This window comes from Sander vitreus, chromosome 14, assembly GCF_031162955.1.
Source record: "Sander vitreus isolate 19-12246 chromosome 14, sanVit1, whole genome shotgun sequence".
Taxonomy (NCBI): Eukaryota; Metazoa; Chordata; class Actinopteri; order Perciformes; family Percidae; genus Sander; species Sander vitreus.
This window is the reverse complement of record NC_135868.1, coordinates 9,972,464-9,995,586: the sequence shown is the minus strand read 5'-3', so window position 1 is coordinate 9,995,586 and position 23,123 is coordinate 9,972,464. Positions and strand designations below refer to the sequence as shown.

General features: G+C 39.2%; 1 protein-coding gene across 1 annotated transcript in view; it reads right to left on the bottom strand.

Moving 5' to 3' along the window:
• Positions 1-579: 579 nt before the first annotated feature.
• Positions 580-23,123, bottom strand: part of angpt1 (angiopoietin 1) — a 58,122-nt gene continuing 35,578 nt past the window's right edge. The window contains exons 6-9 of the mRNA XM_078268087.1: positions 22,102-22,203; positions 18,699-18,865; positions 6,415-6,545; positions 580-2,652 (exon numbers count right to left, since the gene is read on the bottom strand). Coding sequence (XP_078124213.1) covers positions 2,489-2,652; positions 6,415-6,545; positions 18,699-18,865; positions 22,102-22,203 — 564 coding nt within the window. The 3' untranslated portion in view covers positions 580-2,488. The remainder of the gene's footprint in view (positions 2,653-6,414; positions 6,546-18,698; positions 18,866-22,101; positions 22,204-23,123) is intronic.

Below are 23,123 nucleotides of genomic sequence, written 5' to 3'. Positions count from 1 at the left end.
ATAGGTGTTTGCCAGCGGGTGCGGACTCTCTTCACACTCCACTGCTCCAGACTCTCTATAGAACACATTCCAGTGAGGGTGTTGGGTCAGTGCAGGCGCTGAAGGACACGTGTTGGTTTGCAGGCTGCACTAATTTGTTTAACCTCTGATTAGGCCCAGGAATGTCAACTATTGAGGAGACACTACAGGTCCCGACAGCATCGTTTGACACTTTGTCACAAGCAAGCAAAGCGAGTCACCACTCGAGACAAAAGCCACTCCACTGCCTGGGCAGAGAGTTTAATGTTTGAACCATATGGTTTGGTCCCGAAAAGGCCGGAAGAAAGCATGTCTATCTGTGGGATTTATCTCATGTCCATCTGTGCAAAAAGCTTGCTTTGTATGATATACAGTATAGCATTTGTATCAGGAGATTTAAACTGATGTTGAAGATATTATCATGAAACCATGATTTTTTTTAAAAAGTTAAAGTATGTCTCCTTAAAGAAAGACGTAATGAAGGACATTTTGGAACCCTGACTTTAAACCCATGTCTATCATCACATCAATTTGGCACAAAAAGTGCAGACTAAAGGCAGATTGAAAACATTTTCTCTTTTATTTAATCTAGCAACACAACACTGACCACATGTTACAAAAGATGTTTAAATAAATCTGCAAATCTGGAATTGAATGAGGTAAAAGCAGAGTTATCAAAGGCACATTTCTCCAGGGTTATTATCTTAACTTCTATGTTTTATGCTCAACTTCAAAACACCACTGTAGATCTGGCGGAGGAAAAACAGAAACAAAAGAATAGCTTTCCTCAGGAAAGCTGCTCTATACGTACACACACACATTAAATCATACAATTTTAGTATGCTAATAAACATGTCTATTGTAGTTTTACAAGATCCAGATACACTTTGTCTTCTCGCCACATGTACCTTTAGTAAATACTCCACAGTAGATTCTGTTGTTATAAATCTGGAAGTTATGAAATATGTGTTCACACAGATCACTTGGTGGAATCATTAATTTCATGCTTCATATCCAACTCCAGCTCCTTTTTTTTTCAAAGCTGCATTGATGAGAAACAGAAACTGTCTGGATTCTGATGCTGTCATGTTGATGTCTGTGCAAAAAACATTTTGGATGCAACTTGTCTTAATGATCTGCTATTTGTCTTAAGGTAAGAGATTAGGAACAGTCTTAAAGGGGTTTTACAATGTCCTTTATAGATAGAAATACGATTCAGTAATATGAACTTTGACCTCATTCTTTGTGAGCTTTGTACATGTGGGACACCAGCTTAATATAAGCCTTAACATCTTTGTGAATATGGAAGCATCATGACGTGGTACTTCCATCATGACACTCAGGAATATACTGTATATATGTATATTTAAAAAAAATACACATTACTTGTTGTATATGCAAACGTACATTCTAATCCCCAATGTGCACACAGCTGTAATTGATATATATCACTAATTATATGCATCTGTATTAATGTCCTTGTTTTTCATATTCAGCAGAAAGTAACGTGATCACTCACAATCTAAACCTTGGCAGGTATTGGTCGTTTCTCAGCCAATAACAAAGAGGCAAAAGGATCTCAGCCCAGAATCTAATGCAATAATAACCTCACACATGAACTCTAAAAATAATCACACTCTCTCAAGACAGCTAGTGTGTAATTGCCAGCAAGTGACCCTTGTAACTATTACCAACTCATTACTTGAATTTCAAGGTTACTTTAAAACAGAGTGCGTTTATACATAATGCAGATAGAAATTCAGCATACACTATACAGTACAAAAAACAATTTCATCTCACGTTCAATATCGTATAGAGTTGGGATAACAAAAATACAAAAAAAAACACAATATATAATACATTCATAATATTTATGGGCTGTGTTTTGTTAGCAACATTTTAATAAAAAAGCTAAATCTCTCATTTGTCTCCTTAGAGCGTTCCAGGTAAGTTCTGCAGTTTAAGGAGTCAGTGCTGCTCTGTGATAGCTGCATTCCATTCAGAAGAGTTCAAGTCCTCCATATTATTACAACGCAGGTCCCCAGGAAAATTGAAAAAATTGTGGTTTGACATCATGCTTGAATTTTCATACAAGCAGACCATATAGCATGCGCAAAATGTGCCCAAATTCCAGGTGTGAGATAATCCACCTGAAAGCATTTGTCCCTAAATAACGTCGAATCTGCTTGTGAAACGAAATCAGTTCAGGTGAATCTGTGTCTTTCTTCCTCTTCATGGCTGCTCTTCAGTTCATTTAGGGGAAAGGTTACGAGGCAACAGCAGAACAGCAATAGCTGTTGCTCTGGGGAAGCCCCAACGGAAAGTGAATAAGTGAATAAAAAATAAAAAATAAAAAAAGATTCATTGGATGACTCCCAGGGCCAGCGAAATGAGATGAGACAAGAAGATAAAATAGGGAGGGTCCCTCTAATGTGCTACATAGCCATTTTGAAGTTTCAAGTTCAAAAGACTAGGAGAAGTCGAGAGGGCGGATCATCATGACCGTGGCTCGTAGCGAGTAGCTGGGGCCCTTAAAGTAGTGCCACTTGATACCGTTTAACTTCCCTACATGTTGTCCTTGGGTAAAGTACATGCCGTTAAGGTTGGACGGGCCACAGGCATCAAACCACCAACCTGAATAGAGACACAATTTAATATTAGTTGCAAATCATCAATGCCTTTTAGCAGAACAAACAAGGCTTTGAGTAAGTAGTGTTTTGTCAAGGTGTTGATACATAACTTTTGTGCGTGTTACTGTAAAGGTTGAAAGTTTCCCATGGCCTCTGCCACAGGACCATGGCAATGGTTCAGACACCATTTCACTGCTATCTGCTCAATGTGTTACTGTCACTGAGTTCATTGGCATACCAGTACCTGTTGCTGAACACTTTCAGTACCTCTTTCTATTTAAAGCAAAGAGTGCATGTGCACAAGAAGAGTTGTGCATGGCATGGGAAACTTTTATTCTACTCCCAAGGTGACACATTTCATACTTTCACTGAAGTGTATCTGGTACCAAGAGAAAGGTTAGATGTGCTCGGAGATAGAGGACAGATATTTTATAATTCAAGACACACAGTGGCTTCCTGTGTCTTTTTTAGAATTAGAAGTTTACAAGGGTCTGAATGGTTTAGCATCTCTTAGTCAACTGTTTCTGCCACTACCCGCTGCCTAGAAGAAGAAGTACTTTATCAATCCCTCTTGGGGAAATTCAGTTTTAGGTCAGTGAAAGCTGCCTCTTCATACTTCTGTGTCTTATTATGGACCATAATCTGTCAAACAACCTGCCCATAAATATCAACCATGCAACTTCCTTTTTAATCTGGCTTTTAATCAGTCTGTGTCCTTACTTTATTGAATTTTACTGAAAGTGTATTTCTATTCAATCTTATTTAAATGTTATCCCTATTAGTTTCTCCTGTTTTATCATATTTAAATGTTTTGCTTGCCACTTTTGAAATTGTGTCTAAAAGCTTTTTTAAATACACAACTTCATGTAAATGTATGTATGAAAGGTGCTTTACAAATAAAGTGTTGTTACGGTATTATTCCTGTTGGTATTGTATATTTCAGATGATAGAGATATACTGAACATAACATCTATTCCATCCTAGTAATTTGTCATTCAAGTCTCATATCTGAACTAGTGAACACGCCCTCACTGATACAGTCAGATATAGAACATATGCGAGGCATGGCATGTGTCAGTCACACAGTGACAAATGGCAGCTCTTCTCTCTCCTGTCAGACCTGAATACCACAGCGGCGTACAGAATGACATTTCACAAGACCTGCTGTCAGTAATCAGGAGCAATGTTCTGCCCTTGTTGCTGGCATGGATCACACAGATATAAATTTCACATTGATTGCTACTTCATCATAAGACACGTACACAACATAGCATGGAAACTGGTGGACCCCTCCTTACATTTCCACAGCTGCTTATAATTTTAGGATGCTGGCACCAGTGGGAATCAAATATGAAATTGCACAACGTTGTGAAAGCTTAAAGCTGCTATGGTCAGTATTTATAATTGAACAATGGATTGAATGATTATGTGTAATGTAAGAGGTGTTGCTTGTAGTGACGAACCTACAGGAAAATTATCACCAACTCTGCAGTTTCCCTCAACTCTACGGGGCATTTTAGCATCTTTTAGCTCATTGTTTTAGTTTTAGAGCACACAGCTTTACTGTTTGGGTTCACAGGTGTCATCAGTTTCCAGCAACAGCATACAGCTGTTCTCAGTGAGTAAGCGAATAAACAACAACAACAACAATGTACACTACCTGCCCAGCATCAAATGACAGAGAGACAAAGTTAACGATTAGCTGTTGAACAAAGTAGTGCATTTAGTAGTGAACGAGAGTTGGTGGAGACCAAAACAGAGCTAAAAGGAGAGTGAGTATTGGACTTAAAATTTGCCAGGTTGCTATAAGCTGGATGTGTAAATAAGCAATAATAATAGTAATAATAATAATAATAATAATAAGACATGTCAACTAAAAAGGTGATGAATGCTGTGTTTACAGCTTGTTTCCGTTGCCTTCAAGTGGCCAAAAAAACCCCCATTAAAGATGAAAAACATGATCACAAAGAATAGGCTAGGGTTGAGCAACAGCTGGAATAAAAAGACAGTTTAGTAGTAGACAGTACCAGTAGAAAAGCTGGTGGTAATGTCCTGTAGTTGATACAATGATGGGATGGGGTTTGGTTATAGCATGTGTTGTGCATCCTGCTGTTTCCTTTTATTGAGACATTGTTTTTCCTTTTAAACAATGAAGCAGAATACAGCGAATGTCACCTACTTGCCATCCCTCACTTGTTGATAAACCGTAGACCACACAACCGCCGTCACACACATAAACATTCAGTGTGCACAGCAGCAATCCTTTGGGATTTATGATCAGTATCCTCTCTGTTTCCAGGCAAGCACTTTTTACAGACTTGTTAAAACAGTGGGGGTGTCTTATTTTGAAACGAAAGACCCCGCTAGTGTAGTTCTCATATCAGTGGGATCACTTCTGCCTCATACTGTCAGTGCTGTATCCCTACTGTATGTTCTAGTGCTGTGAACATATATACATTACAGTATGTGTGTGTCCACACTACATCTTCTTCCGTGTTCTTAACATGGCATGCTGCAGTTGTCCTCATAAATGTAGCAGAGAAGTATTTTCCTCTTGTATATTCCAGACATTTACATCATCTGATGTCAGCCCTGCTCTTGTAAATGCAGGGTATAAATCAAATGATATACTGTACATACTGTAGCACAGTGCTGGGTTCGGACCAGCCTTGACTCAGGCTACATTTTGTCATGCCTCTCCTTTGTGGCTTGCTATAGGCAGGCTATGAATCAAGCAGAGTAGGGGTGTTGATTAGTGATCAGATGCCAGTTCCCTTTAACCCAATGCATTCACAATGACCTAAGAGGTAATGCTGAACTTAAATCTGCACTTAGAAATGCTTGATTAGTAACAGGTCAGGACTCCACAGCAATAGAGCTGCCATGCGGTGACAGCGAGGGTCACTGGGCTCCACTTACACAGCAGGAGAAGCAGAGTCATTTTAAATCTCTCTGACACTTGGTGCCGCGCCCAGGGATTTTTATAATGTGCTAGTTTCCATCCACAGTGCAACTGGGAGGGGACGCAGAATATAGCCTAATAGGTGCAGATAGATGTATAAGTGGCCATGTTAGCCCATTGCATGTCTTGCAAGAGCAGGTTGTGATCATAATGACCTGAACGAATGACCGGGCAATAAACATTGTGAGGTTGGTCATAAAGCCAATCAGAGGTTATTACTTTGTGAAATGGTAAAATCATGCCTGTTGTTTTCTCGTAAAAGCAATTCTGTATTGTCCCGCTGTTGCCATATATATATATATGCTTGAAAGATCACTGTGGTTTATTACATCTTGGACATTGTTTATAGTTTTCCCCATGATTCCTATTGGTTATAATGACAATGTACTCCAAGTTAATTGCTGAGACCTGAGAGCAAGAAGACATTGCTGGAAAGAAGTCTGATGGGGAAAGAAACACGAGAAACTTAGACCATTAGAAGGAGATAGCTAAACTTATATGGAAGAGAAAAACAAAGGCAAATTGTTAAATTATTACTTAAGATTGCTCTAAGCGATATTTCTTCATATTAAGAGTGGATTAGATGACGATCTATAATGTTAAAGCTCTCATTTGTTGTGACCAACCCACGGAGAGTAACAACTTACTTTGAAGATCCCTCAGCTCTGTGGAACTTTTTCAGTCATTGCTTTGGTTTTACAGCTTATTGGACTATTTAGCAGCTAAAGAGCCAGATATATATTATTTAAATGTATATGAATGTATGATTATCCTCATTGCAATGCAGTGTTTGGCTGCACTTACCACCAGTAAGCATGAGGGCACACTTGCACATGCAGTTGTCATTGTCCATGTCCTTGGTGCTGAAGTCTGCTCCGTGAATTACGAGACTGCTCTGTCTGCCTGCAGTCCCACTGTGGCTTTTCAGGAACAGCCTGAAAGACATGAGGACGAGGTAGAGGAGGGAGTCAGGACATGAAAACACATCAGGGGGAGGAAGCGGGGGAGAGGAGTATGGTGGAGTGAGCAGTGTAAGCAATAAAGACAGCAAGAAGACATAACATGCTGCAAGAAATGTCTCCTGAGAGAGATTTCTTTTTTGTTGTGATTGAGTACATATAGAACACCTGGAACAACATTAACAGGGTGGAGAGAAGATAAAATAAATAATGAAAGACAGAGCATATGAAAGAATAAGATGGAAAATGAGACAGAGAGAGAGAGAGAGAGAGAGAGAGAGAGAGAGAGAGAGAGAGAGAGCGAGCAAACGCGAGAACATGCAGTGTAAGGAATATCTGGGAATCACATTTCCATCCGCAGGGCCAGAGTACGTTAATTTAGACCACAAATACTGACCTTTAACAGCTATACACAGTAAAAGAGCAATACGCAACTTGTTTAACCTATCATCCATCCAAAGCTGGGCAGGTAGGGCATACGCTCAAGTCTTTGGTATCTGGTATGCAATATTTCTCCCTGTCTTGTGTTTAATCAAACAGCTCCTACTGCTCTTCCTCTTTTCATGAGGTTTTCTTTCTTGAAATCATACACACTATTTTTGCTATAAAATAGTGTGTATGATTATATATATATATATATATATATATATATATATATATATATATATATATATATATATATATATATATATATATATGCCAAACCCAATTTAAAGGATTTTTTTTATTTTTTCAAAAGCATGTCAGAAGGATGCAGGTATACAAAAACTATAGAGTACATGTTCAGAACCTAGACTACGTTAGTCCCAAATGTGTCCCCTCAAATACAGTGGTGTATCTGTAGGCTGGTTCACATACTGCGCTGCTAGGAATTCATTTTCTTCATGAGAACCTTTCTATAAATTATCAAATTAAATACCCTAAAAAAAATTATATATTGTTCTAGTACCATGTTGTTGAAGTTTTGGTTCAGAGAAAAGAGACTAAAACACTACAATGATACTGCTTTGTGGGGATATTGCCTTTGTCTGTTCAGTTTATGCTACCCAGTTCCTCTTCTACTCCAGAAAAGTCACTGCTGTGCATCATCACACAAAGATAATCTCTGCATATACGTACAATAAAAAGTCACAAACTATTACTCTGAAAATGTATGTCATAAATTAACCATGTGCTACAGCAAGCTATCAACAAGATAATATTAAGCTTTCTTGCCATTTTTTCACGCTGAGGATTATTCCAACAAACAGCACATCTATGGGACTGATAAGCCGTCACTCCCAAGCTGAATTCCTCTACACACTCGGCGCTCAACACACAAATTGAAAACTAATATGCAGCTTGGAAGCAGATTTCTTCAGGGCGTGGCACACTGTGAACTCACTCGAGGTGTGAATGGGAACTGCTACATGCGGATCTGACAATTCCTTCATCCCTTTGACAGCTCTTCCATTACCAGCACATGCCTTCCCTTAAACTGCTGCATTACACACTTGCCTTTTTTCCTTTTCTTTTCATGTCTTTGTTTCTCTCACGCCCTCTCGGTTTCACTTTCTCCCAATAGAAGAGATTGCACATCCAAAGAGCAGGACTGCAGCACCAAGCCAATGAGGTCTCTATTATTAAGTATGGTTCACTCTCAGTGAAAGCAATTTCCTGAGTTCATTTCTTGACAACAGGGGACCATGGGCGTGTAGTGAACCTTGCACCCAGTTTGAGTTTTCCGATGAGAAAGTAACAAATATAAAAATATTTTGTTTTCGGGAGATATTGAACACCACGCACCTCGAGCCTTTGTGAAGCTTGTACCTCTGAGGCATCAGCATGAATACCTAAAAGAAAGAAACTGGTAGACTCCCTGGGATGGAAAGTCATTTAACGTGAATGACTTCTGTATTTGGACAGCTGTGTAAATGGTTGACTTGTACAACAGAGTAAAAAGTGTGACTGTGGGTCACAGTGGGGAATTCACTAAGCCACTAAACCAATATGTGTAATCCTACAATGTAAGGGTGAGTCATGTGTCTAATCAGTGGCACCGAATGACCACTGGATATGGCACTTCGGATAAGGGCCTGTGAGTATATTATAAGCACTTGGGTGTACATGTAAATACTGAAGTATTAACTGGTGTCTACAAGGCAATAGATGTCTCAGGAGAGGCTTTCCACTTCCAGAGTGAAGTCACACTGCCTCACTTACGGGTAGCATGACGTCTATCAGCTATAGATTCTGAGGAATAAAACATGCAATGTCAAAGATGAGGTCTGCTACCGCTCTGATAAAGAACAGACTTTGCTGCACATTTACACTCCATTTTCCAAAGCTCTCACGATCTCTGTTGCGCTAAGGAATTGCCAAGGCACATCATCAAGAGGGATTTTCAGCATGACACTTTGACAGGCTGCTTTAAATAGTCTGCGGCTGTGTTTACTGGCTGTGCTGCATATTTACCAGACCAACAAACCCCAACTCAACTGACATCTGCAGTTCTTCCTGTCAGGATCCATTATGCATTCAAATGATAGGTAGGGTAATGTAAAGATAGCCCAAAAACTCAAGAGGAAGAGATGCTTTTCCTAAGGCCTGTTTCTAAGAATGAGAGAGAAAAAGACTGAGACATAGAGATTGACAGAGAGATGGCGTCTAATAGTTCACGTCAATAAAATGACAGACATCTGCTCAGCCATATTGGGAACTTAACAGGCAATGCATGCTAATCTGATTGTTCTTGTTGAAGTAACTTAGTAATGCGATTGGTCAAGGCTCATTAGTAACCTAAATATTGAGCTGTGAGGGGAATCATTTGGTTTTACTCAATGACACCTCTGGGGAGGGAGAATGGTGTCACGCCATCTAATTCTTCTAATATCCACCGTGGACGCCAGCTTGTTTGTGATCTTTTGACATATTTAGAAAATTAAAGTACCAACAGTGCATGTCATCATTAGGGTCAGTTCACACAAATTACAAAAAAACACATGTTCCCATTTACCCCTGGTGGTATCTTGTCATGCATATTTTTTTTTTCCTAAAGCATTTACAGCATCTAATCTGAAACTTCTGCTAATCACAAATACCACCCCACTCAACTTTAAACTAAGTTTACTGGTGTCATAAAACAAAGACAGCTAACAGTGGCCAGTCCCCCCAAACACAACCCTCTGTGTACAGAAGCTTGAAAGTGACACTCAGCAGGTGTTGAAATAACATGAGCGAAAAGGGTCGTGAAAAGGGTCACGAGGGGTCATCATCCCAGTTGTTTAATGTTAAAGGGTCAATGCTATGTGCAACATTCATAGGCTATTCATGATGTGTTCCAGTACAGTAAGTAGTGCACCACAGTAATGATCAGTGCATCTGCTAGCGATGTTGGCAATCAAACGTCAGCCAACTGCTGCCATGGGAAATGCCCACCTGAATAATAGACACGGTTTCCACAAATATGTCCAAAGATTATTTTATACTCTTGAAAAACTGAATACATATGTACAATAGTTGCAGTATCATTTTAGTTTATATTTCCTGAAACAAAAACGAATTGCAGTACGAGTTTGACAGAGCGAAAGCATGTTTTTAAAGAAACAGTGTCAAGGTAAACAAGGATAATACACAGAACCTACGTCACACCTACTGCTCCCAGCGAGATCCGACGCTTATTGTATTATATTGTAGCTCATATTGCTTATATTCTGCACTTTTTAATCACTGATATTTATTATCTCTTATCTCATTAGTTCCTTATTTCAATCTTTGTAATACAATGCACCATTTGTGGCTGACACAATTGCAATTTCGTTGTGCTTGCATAATGACAAAGTTAACTGGGACATTGTTTCTGGAAAGACACCATGCTGTCGAAGGCAATTATCCAAATGTGTTTAGCACCACAAATTAAATTTCACACACCCTTATTGTATTAGGGGTGGCTGCAAGTGTCTCCAATGGAGGGACATCAAAACTTGGATAAATAAACTATTTGCATGACTAAATTACCACTAGGGGTAAGTGAGAAAATGTTTTTTTCGTGTGTGATTTAGGTGAACTGCTGCCTTCAAGATTTGATGCAGATTCAGTTTTCATAATAGGTCTGTGCTCTGGAGTAGTACAGCTGCAAACTGTGTACGTGGGAAATAAGTTGTTGCAGGGTCAGGTGAGGAATAAGATGACGTGACATGATGTGTTTATCTGAGAGCACTTCCAAGTAAAACAAGGTGACTGACATTTAATTATACTGTATGTTAAAAACATCATTGTTATCAAACATCATTAAAACATTTACAGTGTTCTTACAAGGAATGGAGGCTTCACACTTTGTTAAAAACCTTTCTATTAACTGCATCTTTTTTTTAAATATCCGAGATCGCACATAAAATCTTAAATAAAATAAAAATTTGAACTGAGTTGAAATATTTTTAACACAATACATTTTGTTAGACCTGCCACATCAGGCTCAGAATCTCAGAGCTGTTCACCATAGAAAGCACCTTAGAAACCTGAGCAAATATATATAAATCAGCCTTCATATTTCCAAAAATGCATTTAATTTAAAGCAGTGAAGTGTTCACAGAGGACTACCTTAGACCTGGCCCTTTCCGAAAATGTGTCCCCTTCTCCCCACACAGAGGAAAGATGTGTTAGATTGCAGCTGAGCAGGCTGGGATTGGCGTGGGGCCTCAGATCTGCTAACATGTCGCTTGTTCCCAGTCTCACTTTTATCTGACACTTCCCATTTCACAACATATGTTACTCTGAGCAGAGGATATTGCTGTCATACAGTGACTTTATGAAAGAATGTCTTCGGAGAGGTTAAGGGAAAAGCCGTAAAACAATGTGTCTAATGGAATATATCTTACCCTGTACAAAGTTCAAGCGATTTTCTAAAGAATACGGCAGAAATAAAATACAGAAATGGTTTAAAAGATCACTGTAATGCGCACAAAATCTTTCTTGAGACTCAAATGGAAGTGTTTTTTAAACATATGCCACTTTTCATCTTATGACTGACACAGCCAAGCTTATCCTGCTTTATTTTCTTTCATCTTCATACATGAAGAAGACACCCCAGCACGTGCTGTTACACACCTGGCAGTCGTTAGCCTCCTGAACTGCAGTCTGATTGGCCCATTGCAGAGGTTAATCACCCTGACCAATGGTTCGCTTCCTACTGCAAGGCCGCAGAGGTGTCTGGCTGGCTGAGACCTGATGACTGCTCTCTTGCCATTAGGTGACAAATAGTTTCATTGAGACACAGATACACTGATGTGTATTAAAGTTAGTGGCTAAGGTATGGGAAGAAAGTGTCAACATTCAGTGAATAGCACAGTCATCTTTATGTCTCATGACCATTAAATAGAGGACAATATACTACCAGAAAAAGACCTGTGCCACTCTCCTTTGAAAGCCTCTAGAAATTGACATTTTTGTCCATTTAATTTGAAAATAACTCTTCACTTGGAAATCTAGCACAACAACTTCAACTCAAGGCACACTTACTAGCTTTTTCCATAGCTTTTAACCGCAGTTATAGTTTGTTTAGTTGCCACAGAGCATGTGTGTGTATTTCAGGCCAGTGTGTAATGTGTGTTCTAAAAACAAAACGTTGTAATTTCCCTTGTGGGATTAATAAAGTATAAATTATATTATTATTACTATAATTATATAAAGATGGATCTGTCGGTATGCGAGTTCAGCAGCTGATTGCAGCCATATCACCTTTAGTTACACAGATGAAGACCGTGTGGTGTGGTTAAAAGCTTGTAGGTGGACCTTGAGTTAGGATTGTTTTGTGTGTGATCAGTATTTTCTTAATTTTATTCTTAATCTTAATTTCTTGGATTTTCTGTTTACAGTGCACAATCAACTTCACGTCATGTTTAACAAGTTCAGCTGCTGATCCTTTTTTCTGTCTTACACAAGTTTTGCAGCCTGTAGCTTTAATGCTTCACCTCCGTGTCACTGGAAACAGTGGAACCTGAAGCTTCCAGGGATGGAGTTCAAAACATGAAAACAAAACTTGAGATATCTAAGATTATCTTAGTGTGAGCATTGGAAAATAGAGGAGTCACCGTGTTTTGGAACACAAATCTGCCAATTTCTTTTCTAAATCCTCACATGAAAAACATCTAAACGAGATCTAGCTGATTCCACAGGGGAAATCGGGTTATTACCATGTGGAGAATTCACTGGGATTTCAGAAGTTGGCTGTCTTCCGAACAGGGAAGGATATTGAATAAAGATGTAATGGCTCGTTCAAAAATAAACATACAAGTCTTTTATTCCAGCTGGGGGGGCTTTGAAGGTACACATGAAAACCTCAACTTGTGTCTGTGCATATATTCCACTGCTGTGAATGGATAACTCAGACAATTTTGGAAATTAGGGTTTTCTCTGGTGCCCAGGGTACTTCACTACATCTTACCATGCGCATTAGTGTTTTAAGATGCATTACACATACTCACACATTCCACTTCTGTGAAGTAGTTGCATGAAACTTTAAATTCTTAATCCTAGAAAAAAAGTTAGCTATACATACATGGTCAGGCTTTGGGCATTAAAGATGCCGTAGGTAGGATTGTGAAGATCCAGAACTTAGCCAAAAAATTTGATCATCGACAACTTCTCAGTCCCTCCCCCCACAAGGGAGAATGAATGCGTGTGCATGAGCAGTGATTGACACCCCTCGGCCCTGATTAGGAGCCAGATTTTTTTTTAAATGACCTGCTTCATGTAGTTCTACTCGAACATAGGGTCAGTTTAGTTTTATAAGTCTTACCTACTGCACCTTTAATCATTGTTAAGCAAAGGGTTTTTAGAAACATCTTGTTACATGAAAACATAAACAATGTTACATGTTGGAAAATATATAATATATAAGATTTGTTTAGGGTTTAAGTTCAGTTGGGTGCAGAATGGGTCTGACGTGGCATCTCACATTACGAATATTTTGACAAATAAATTCTATATATTCACCAATGGCCTATATTAGATACTATCCAGTATATCTGCCTTCATATAATCTTACATGATGACTCAAATGTGTTACCTACTGTGTCTCTTTCTTGTTTTTGTCTCTCTTGAGACATAGAAACCCTTTAGACTGTATTAGCCCCATACTGCAACAACACTATTGTTATATTTCAGGGCAAACTCGACTCTTGAAACAAGTATGAGCATTAATTGACTAAGTTAAAACAATTTATTTGATAGCTCATAAGTGGGCCTATAGTCCTGTTACAGTAAGTAACCCACTGGAGGCTTGCCAACATTTAATAAGTTTATCCTGGCTATTTACAATTTCTGTGCGGTTTTCTAACAATTATTCAGCGTTTCCGGTAGAATTTCTTTCAGCAGCGAGGGGGGGGGGGGGGAATAAACATCCACATTAAAACTGAAACTAAAACTGTTACTAAAATGAAAACAGCAGGTATTTACTTTTTTTTGCTTTATTTGCAATCATCAAATCAAATCAAAAGCATCTTATGTCTTACATTCCAGGATATAATGTTATTGTACATTCTCTGTACTTTCTCACAAAAAGTGTTTTTGGATCAGAATAAAATCTGTTTTAGCCTCATGTTACTACTGTAAGTCCGTTCAGCTTTACAGATATCGCACATCACATTTTAACTCACTATGACCACTGCTATTGTCTATACTAAACATTATGCCAAAATATGAACAATATCGTCGCTGTCAGTGGGCTTATTTGCTAACGTTAGCTACCGTTACCGCCGAAAAATCCAGCAAATAGACAGTACCCCTAGGATACCATTACCTGAAACAGATTTAGCGTCACCGCTCATTTTACACTCAGTTTAGCAACAAAACTAAATGCTGAGGGAACATTACTACGTTTTTTCATGTTGGTTTTGAGCAGTATGCAACCCCACTAGGTTATAACCTGGAAAACGTTTTAAACAGTAAGTAATTACAGCATGTCGGAAGGAAATACAACATCTCCTGCAGCAGGAAGTCAAAGGCAGACGAGCCGCAGCATTCGCTAACGGTAGCTTCCTGTCTCATCTGGGGTCTGATAAACAGTAAATTCATCAAATTCAGTGCCCATAACACTACTTTCCAATATGCTGTAGCTGTCATATTTTACGTTTGTCACTCTGCCTGAGAAACTGCTATACTCGCGCTGTTGTTTATTTGGTTGCCATGACTTCGCGAGTGATGATGTCCTGTCACTGTTCCAATTGCTCTGCCTCAAAGGGGGGAGAGAGAGAGAGGATTACTGTTCGCTTAAGTTCAGTAGAGCTGACGGCTCTGCAGAGTCGTGTAATTACGACTTTTTTCATAAACAGTTTACGGAGCAGCGGTGCGTCGCTGCTAAATATATATAGTGGAAACCCTGATTATTGTCTTTTGAATCCATGATTGACAGAAACATCTTTATGTAAACAATACTGTTTTATACTTACTGATTGTGTTCAATAAGAACAATTGCATCATGAAAACAATGACAAAACAATGACAAAGCCACGTATAAACCGAAACACTTAAACTCCTCTGTAACTTCAGGACCATTCTCAATAATCACTGTTTATCTGCCTGAAACTATCTTAACCACCATTCATCAGTTAGTTCAGTTTGTGGCTCTGTCTTTTTCTTTTAACATAATTTAGTTGTGTGCAATTTTCTTTATTCTGTATCATGATTTCCCTCTGACTGAGCACTATTTAATTTTTTTTTCATTCCATTTACTCTAATTAGCCACTTTTGTGTATCTTTTCTGCCATTTTCCCTCTTCTATTCATATTGATATGTAGCACAAAGTCCATTTTAGCAGCAAAGAAACTTTGATAAATGACAGTGATTAACTGAATGTGTTGATCTGATGGCTGTCATTACAACAATGTTTGTAGGTCATCAAATTATATTTGATTTTTATTATTTTCTTTTCTGCAACCCATGCTGTATCACAGACACCAAATTAGGTTTGATGATGGGGGGGGGGGGGTTCTGTTGTTTATAAAGACAGTAACCTCTGCAATTATGGTAAGCCCAGTCACAATGAAGGAAAAAAACTCAAGAGCTCATTTCACAATATTATGGGGTTGTGGTTCAGTGGGAACTTCGAAGCTCTGGTCAACCCAAATTTGCCCCTCAAAGTGTTGTCCACAAGAGGTGTTCGTTCAGCTTTAAAACAACATTGCTGATGTCAGCTTACACTGTGCAGATGTAGCCAGTGTAGATTTCTTCCTTTATTTGGCTGCTATTGGCACTACTTTGGTGTATTGATGTAGGCCTCTTGATGTGCTTCTGCTCTAATGCTCTACTTCTAAGAGCATTTTTCTTTGAGTTCTACAAATCCAATGCATGTTGTGCATGATAGATGCATGTGTATGATATATTTTTTTCTGTTCTCCAAACTGCATTGAAGAATAAAAGTCAAAGTCTTGAAGCCAGAAGTACCTAAAGTTGGCAATGGTAATAGCCATTCATTTTCCATTAATTTACACTTTATTTTCTCTAACAGTATTAAGTAAAGTATAAGTAAGTATAAGTAATGCTCTTTCCCAATATATCATTAAACTGGGTGGAAACTTGAAACTTGTTTATTGATGCTCAAACTGGTTTCCTTGGACATTAAGCATACACACCTATCATAACCATCTAAATCTCTCTATTTTTGAGATGTGCCCCTTATTGCATTCTCTGTCCTTAACTACCACTATTATTCAATTATTTAAAACATCACATTGTTAATAATGTACTGATATAACAGTTGTATTATACAAGAAGTCGAGGACTGAATAAAGATAAATGGCGGGTCTAAACTTTTAGCGCACGGGTAATAAATATGACATTTATTCCGTGTACATGACTTCATTTATAAAGGATTAGGACCTTATATTTCAGAAAGGATTAATTGCACACTTCCCTCCCTCTCTGCAGGTTAAGTCATTTCTGTTTTACAGTACTGTATACATAGATGAAACCAACAAGCTGGCAGCAAGACAAACATTTCCTGGTAATGCTCAATATTGTTTATCATAAATGGTGAGTCATATGGATTGTTGGACTTGGACTATTTAGTTATTATACCTGGTCTCAAAGTGGTCTGTTCGTGGCCTCTTTTATGTGCTTTTGTTCTTACAGGCTGTATGTGTGTGTGTGTGTGTGTGTGTGTGCGTGCGAGAGAGAGAGAGCAAGAGGCATATTTACGATACCAAGTGAGGTCTTTACAAATGTTTGTCTGACACGCGCTGACGCAGACTGTATTCCAGTAAACTACCACAGATGACATAAAATAATCCAAAACCAACTAAAAGGCCGGCCATATCACTTACAACTATCTCTCTTATGTTTTAGAGCAAGAAATTGTTTGACATTTAAAAGCAAGAAGCTGCCAAAGCAAAAAACATGGCAGCGTTTGTTTTGGGCCCCGCCATCTGGTTTGTTTTGGCCCGTGTTTCAGAGGAGCAATGTGTGATTATCATACCACAACTATTTTTCAAGAACAAATCTATTTATAGAGATCAGTGTGTCGATTGGACTCCTAACAGTATGAGCCTGCATTAAAAACAGGCTGGAATGGCCAGGGATGCCCTTTGTCTGCCGCAGCGGGACAAAAAAAAATATTGTTTCCCTAATTCATAAGAACAAAAGGTTAAAAATGTGTTAAACACAGGAAAGGATATAAAAGCAAATATAAATGTGTGCGTGTGAAAGAGAGTTTCAAACGGATAGATACGGTAAAGTACATACTGTATTGAGTCTTGATACCCAGCCCTAAAAATATATGGGCCTGCAATTAACATATCTGTGTGCCATGTACACAAGCCTAAAGTCTGTGTGTGTGTCCTGCCAACGAGCCAGAAATAAAGACTAAAGGTACAGTAACAAGAGATGGAGTTTTCTCAAATCTCAACTCTGCATATAAATTCAAACAAAAACAAAAAACAACGCTTGATTGAAATCCAATTCTCTAGTCAAAACCACAAAGCCCACTCCACGTACGGGCTCCTCAAGACGGAAACCTCGTGAAGTGAAACCCCTGTCATCGCAAGACAATTCTGAAAATTACATTTGGCAACAAGCCTAACTCCCCACCGCTGCAGGGAAACACTGCAAGGAATGGAATGGTTTAGGTAAAGCCTTTTAAGCCACAAAATCTCGTTCCGTATTTCGTCATTCAAAGCTGGACGCAAGTTATTTTGCAACTAAAGGGACCTCTTATCAGAGAGAACCAGCCATCCAGTGAAAACTGCAGAATTGTCAGACCTTCTCCTCTGAAGCCAGCAATTGCTTGAAACCCTGTGGAATTTGCAGTAGTTCCACATCTGAGAGGGCCAAGCATCTGCCACAGTTTGAGGCCTGTTATCATTAACCCCTTCAAAAGAAAACAGAAACCTTCGCCCCCGCAACACACAAGGACAAAGTGACAATCAAAGGAGCGTTTGTAATGAGGAGACGATGACAAGTGATAGATTTGGTTTGCAAGGAGTTTGCGATGAGGAAAAACTTCACCACAGACTTATATAACAGGATTGACGTTATTGAAGTGTCTGGAGAGCTCACAATTACTAGCCATGTTTATAATGTTAACACTTTTGAACATTTTGTCTTTCCATTGAAGTATTATTTCCTTATATAATTCCTTACTTGCTACCTTTCAAAAGTAACATACTGTATGCTAAAGCTTCACAATCTTTTGATATGCAGTGATCAAGGCTAACGATGGCACTAGATTAAAGCTCAATAGATCACCAAGGCTATTATAATTCATTCTGAGAGGGGCATCAATGTTTGTACCATATGTCATGGCAAATTTATTCAATATTCAGTCTGGACCAAAGTAGTGGACAGACAGACCAGCACTGCCATCGAAAGAGCCGTGCAACTAGCGTGGCTAAAAATTATTTGTTTAATTAATTGTAGATTCATTGATTTATTCAAATTTCAGCCTGAAGACGCATGTGATGTATCACGTTACCATGTGGTGCAAATATGGGTTCAAACCCCTATTGAATCCTGCAAAAATCCAGTCCAGAGGATATTTACCAGCCACTGTGATGAGCTGTAATGAAGACAGACAACTCTCGCTGTCTGTGTGTTCCCTGGCCTGAAAAAACAAGCATCCCCATCTTTGTCTACCAGAAGCAATACGATTAGTCTTACCTGTAGTTTTGTTTCTCACTGCCGATTTGGAAGCGGTCATATAGTGAGAAGGCCTGGTGTGCGTCCCAATCTGTCAGCTCTACACGGAGGGCATTCTGCCTCTGGCTGGTCAAATGGTAAACATACTCGTTCCCCAACCAGTGCTCTGCAGACAAGCTGCCAAAACCCTGCAACGAAGGAAGAGAAACACAATAATCAGTGTGGAGATAGCGCTTCAAATCCTTTTTGTAAATCATGGACTAGAGATTATGCAGTGTTATCTCCCCTATTTTTCCTAGAATGATAACATCTCAACACTAGAGGATTGTGGAATGAATGGAAAGGAATTTTCTTATTTATTTACTCATTTATTTTTTGTCAATCAGAAATTAGACCAGAAAAAATGGTTCCTGATAATAAATAATGTGGCTGTTTATCCACCAGCAGAAATGTTTCTGTACTGCATAAATATATATATTTTATTACTCATAGCATTCTTTTCCATTCCTCCAGAACTCAGTGAAAAGTCACACACATTACTCATATTGTGTATTAATGTATTTTAGGCTTGCTTTTGGCTTGATCCTCCACATGGATAGACTTACCTACCTATAAAGTGCCTAAATTGGTACCAGCTGAAACATTCACACATGCTAAAGTCATTATTACCTAAAGATTTCTTTCCAAAAATATATACTGTATGCATAGGACACTCCTTCAAACAACAGCAAAAGTTTGTATTTGATCAGAGTTGCTCCCGGTCACAGGCAAAGTGCTTCTGACAGCAGCAAGAGCAGTGAATTGCAGAGGGGAATATCGCAAAGCAGGATGACATTACAGCTCTGACAGGACAGTCTGGACCACTCCATTAAAGATTGGGAAAGAGGGGGGGTGGAGTGGGCTAGGGAGGCAAAGTCAGGGAGAAGTCTGTGTTTGTGCTAAGCGTGTGTGGTGATGAGGAATGGGAAGGAGGGAAAGTAAATACGGGGCATTCCTCGAGCCTTAGGCATGTCCTGCCGAGTGGGTGGAAGAGAAAGTGACTGGGGCCCATTACCGCTTTCTCTCCTTTTATCTCTCACTTTCTCTCAAATTGATCTCACTCCCGATGAGATGTTCCCCTCTGACTGTTTTTCAGCTTGGTCCAACGCCTCATACTGTGACTGTGGTTTATCTCAAGAACCCTGGCTGGAGAAAAGGCTTGGAGTCAAGCTCCGTTGACAGTTTTCCATTATATAGTTCCGGTTCTTCACGATCCTTCACACGTAAACCTGATCTACATCACTCACCTCAGAAAAGATGAGAAGATGGTAAGTCATATTGTTGGACTTAGTGCTTGGTTTGCATTTCAGTTACACTTGCTAAAATCACTATGTCTGGGAGAAACACTGAGCCCTGTAAAACTCAAACTGTTGTTACAAAGATAAACTCCAATACTATAATAATAAAAGTCCAATACTCTATACTATGTACAATACTACACAACAGTGGTTCTTAACCTTTTTTGTCTGACCTAAAATCATCAGCACCAGCCTTTATGTTCTTATAACTGGATTATAACTGAATGTTATATTTAATATTTAACTATATTAATTATTAACATTACTTTATTTCCGTCATACAATTGAAGTGTCAATGTTTAGGTTGCTTTGGTCATACATGCAATTGATTTCTAGACGGGCTCTCCTGTCCTTTTCTAACCTCTCTCCCCTCTGTAAGAAAATTAAGACCTGTTGAAATATTAGACTTTTTTAGACGTTTTAAGAACCTGCGGAAACCCTGACTAAGCACAGGGCTTTACCTTAAAGCAGCTAGCTACGTTTATAACATGAGGATAGCCTTCCAAAACTCCCTGTTATTGGTCTGAAAGTCCAACCCATCCAAAAACTTTTTTTACACTAGAAACAAACCAAACCATGGTTTAATTAGATCCAGACTACTAGTGTGCCTGACTCGGTTTGATGGACAGATTACTGGTTATTGTAAAACTTACTAGTTCTTTACTTGATCTTTCCAGTTACACCATGGCAACTTCCCAAGTACCCCCTGAGGTGCTTGTAGAGCAATAGTTGGAAACCATTACTCTACAAGCACCATGTTCACATACTGATAAGAAGAAAGAGTAGGTTGTGACTATTATTTGCGAGGTCTCCAGTGATATGTGGTCTCCTGGTAATGTAATAACAAACATTAGATGGTCTTAAGATCTCAATTTAACATATGCACTACTGGACATCCCTGTTGCCAAAATTCTCTCCATGGTCCCACAAAGAAACATGTCAGTTGTTACTGAAAGATTTACAAATCCTCCATGTACATTAAATCTGTGAGCGCAAGCCTCTGGAGACCAAGAATGAGAAAATTAATAACACTTAAAACTCCATCAATCTCCTACAGGCTTTTCAAGGAGAGGGACAGTTACACTACGCTGTTGGATCAGCACTGTACTGTAAATGTCGGCCAAGGTCTATGTGTGTGCCCTCATGTACTGTAATGCACGTCATGCTCTCTATGACACCTGTTCAAAGCTGGAGGGTTTCCATGTCGGTTTCATAGGTACTTACTTTTTAGGCCTCACATATATTTATTTTCTTCTTCTCCCTTGTGCTCTATATTTCTTTTATTATTTATTATCTGGTTTATAATGTCCCACAAACTCATTGAAATCCTTTCCCATTGCCTGGTAAATTAAACATCAAGAGCAGCAGAAAGAGGGGAAATAATTAAACTGAAAACCCAAAGCAGAGAACAGGGGATAGAATGAACATAGTCCATTTGACAATAAACTGACAGCTTGTGGAAGGTATACACAGGTGACTTACACAGCAAACACAAGCAATGCAACTGCCAGCAATAATACAATCCAATTTACCGTCTAAACACAGCTTAGGTTCTGAAATGTTAACACCCTTAATGCAAATATGCATACATTTCTCCTTGATGACAAACAGATGAAACACCTGGCACAGTGCTAGAGAGACTAAACAAGTGTGTTGGTTGCAGATGTATGTAATAATTTCCTGTTGGAAAAGAGAAAGAATTACAGCATGTCACTGAAGCCTCGGCTGAGGAGCAGCGCAAGTCTCAAGACACCCTTGACAATATAGCTCATGCAAAGACGACGGGGGGAGCTATTGCTGAAGAGGAATGACATCTGGATCAGTGGATCTGCCTCTTAGTTTTCAGCATGTTCAGTCAAGGCCAAAAAGCGCAAACTATTTGTCATAAGTTTTTAAACAGGATGTTTTGCTCACAGTTTCGTAATTTATGCTTGATGGATGTGGATGAGAGTATTCTCGCCATTTCTGTGTGTTGAGTCACTGTCTTGTGTTTAAAGGGCCACCATTATCATCTTGCTTTTAATGGATATGGATGTGTGTATGCATGCCGGAAATATGTCTGTGTGCACACATTTGTCTGGTCTCACCATCTTGTACTCCTTCCACGTTTTCTGGAAGTCCACACTCCCGTCTTCTCTGCGCTGGATGACCGTCCATCCACCACCAGCTGTTTCCATGTTGCAATACACCTACACAATTGAAAAGAGAGCGCAAATGAGGGTGGGAAAACACATGTGTGAAGGAAATGGAACAATGAGAGCACCCATAGGTCTTTGAAATTTTTTCCAGTATTCAGAAGAAATTTAACTAACAAGCTGATTAATTCAACATTCAACATGACTCTCAGCGGCACTGACAAACAATGAAGGGTCATTTGGACAATTATTTGGTTTACAGACACTCCTTTTCCCAGCTTTCATAATAAATCATTTTTGGGAATGCAACGTATCTGTGTCCTTCTCAAACTTAATCAGCGCCTCCTTATCCCTCACCAACTCCCCAGAGATGTTCCTCATCAGGCGGCCTTATTTCTGCAGGATCAAAGTGGAGGTCCTGGGTGTAATGTGGCCCTTAACCTTGGACCTCAGTGTGTGTAAGCTGATAACGCAGGGTTGGTGCTCTATCTGCAGTGTTGCTCTTTGTTTTGAGATGACCCCAGGGTGGAGTGGAGAAGGTCTCTCACCTCAGTCAGCCCACACAGCTGAACACACATGAACACAGCCTGGGTATTATTAAGGAAGTACCCTTGATAGAATCGTTTTCCCCAAGACTAGCTCATAATTCATGGTAAACATGCACAAACGTACTTATGTACTTACAAATATAATGTGGGACCAACACAATGCGTATGTGGGAGCAGCCAATGACTCAGCAGGTGTTGGAATAACATGAACGAAAAATGACGTCACACTGAATCACTGCTAATGATAGCAAGCTAGACTAGGGTTCACTAGCCTCCACTCAGATAGTGAAAGCTATTGAGCTGCCGCAAGGAAACGTCCACCCAGAGGCTTGAAGCTCAGATGCTTCTTTTCACAAATACATTCAAAAGCTGCTCCATCATCTTTTAAAGCTATAGTGCGTAGTATCTGTCGCCCCCATGACGAAT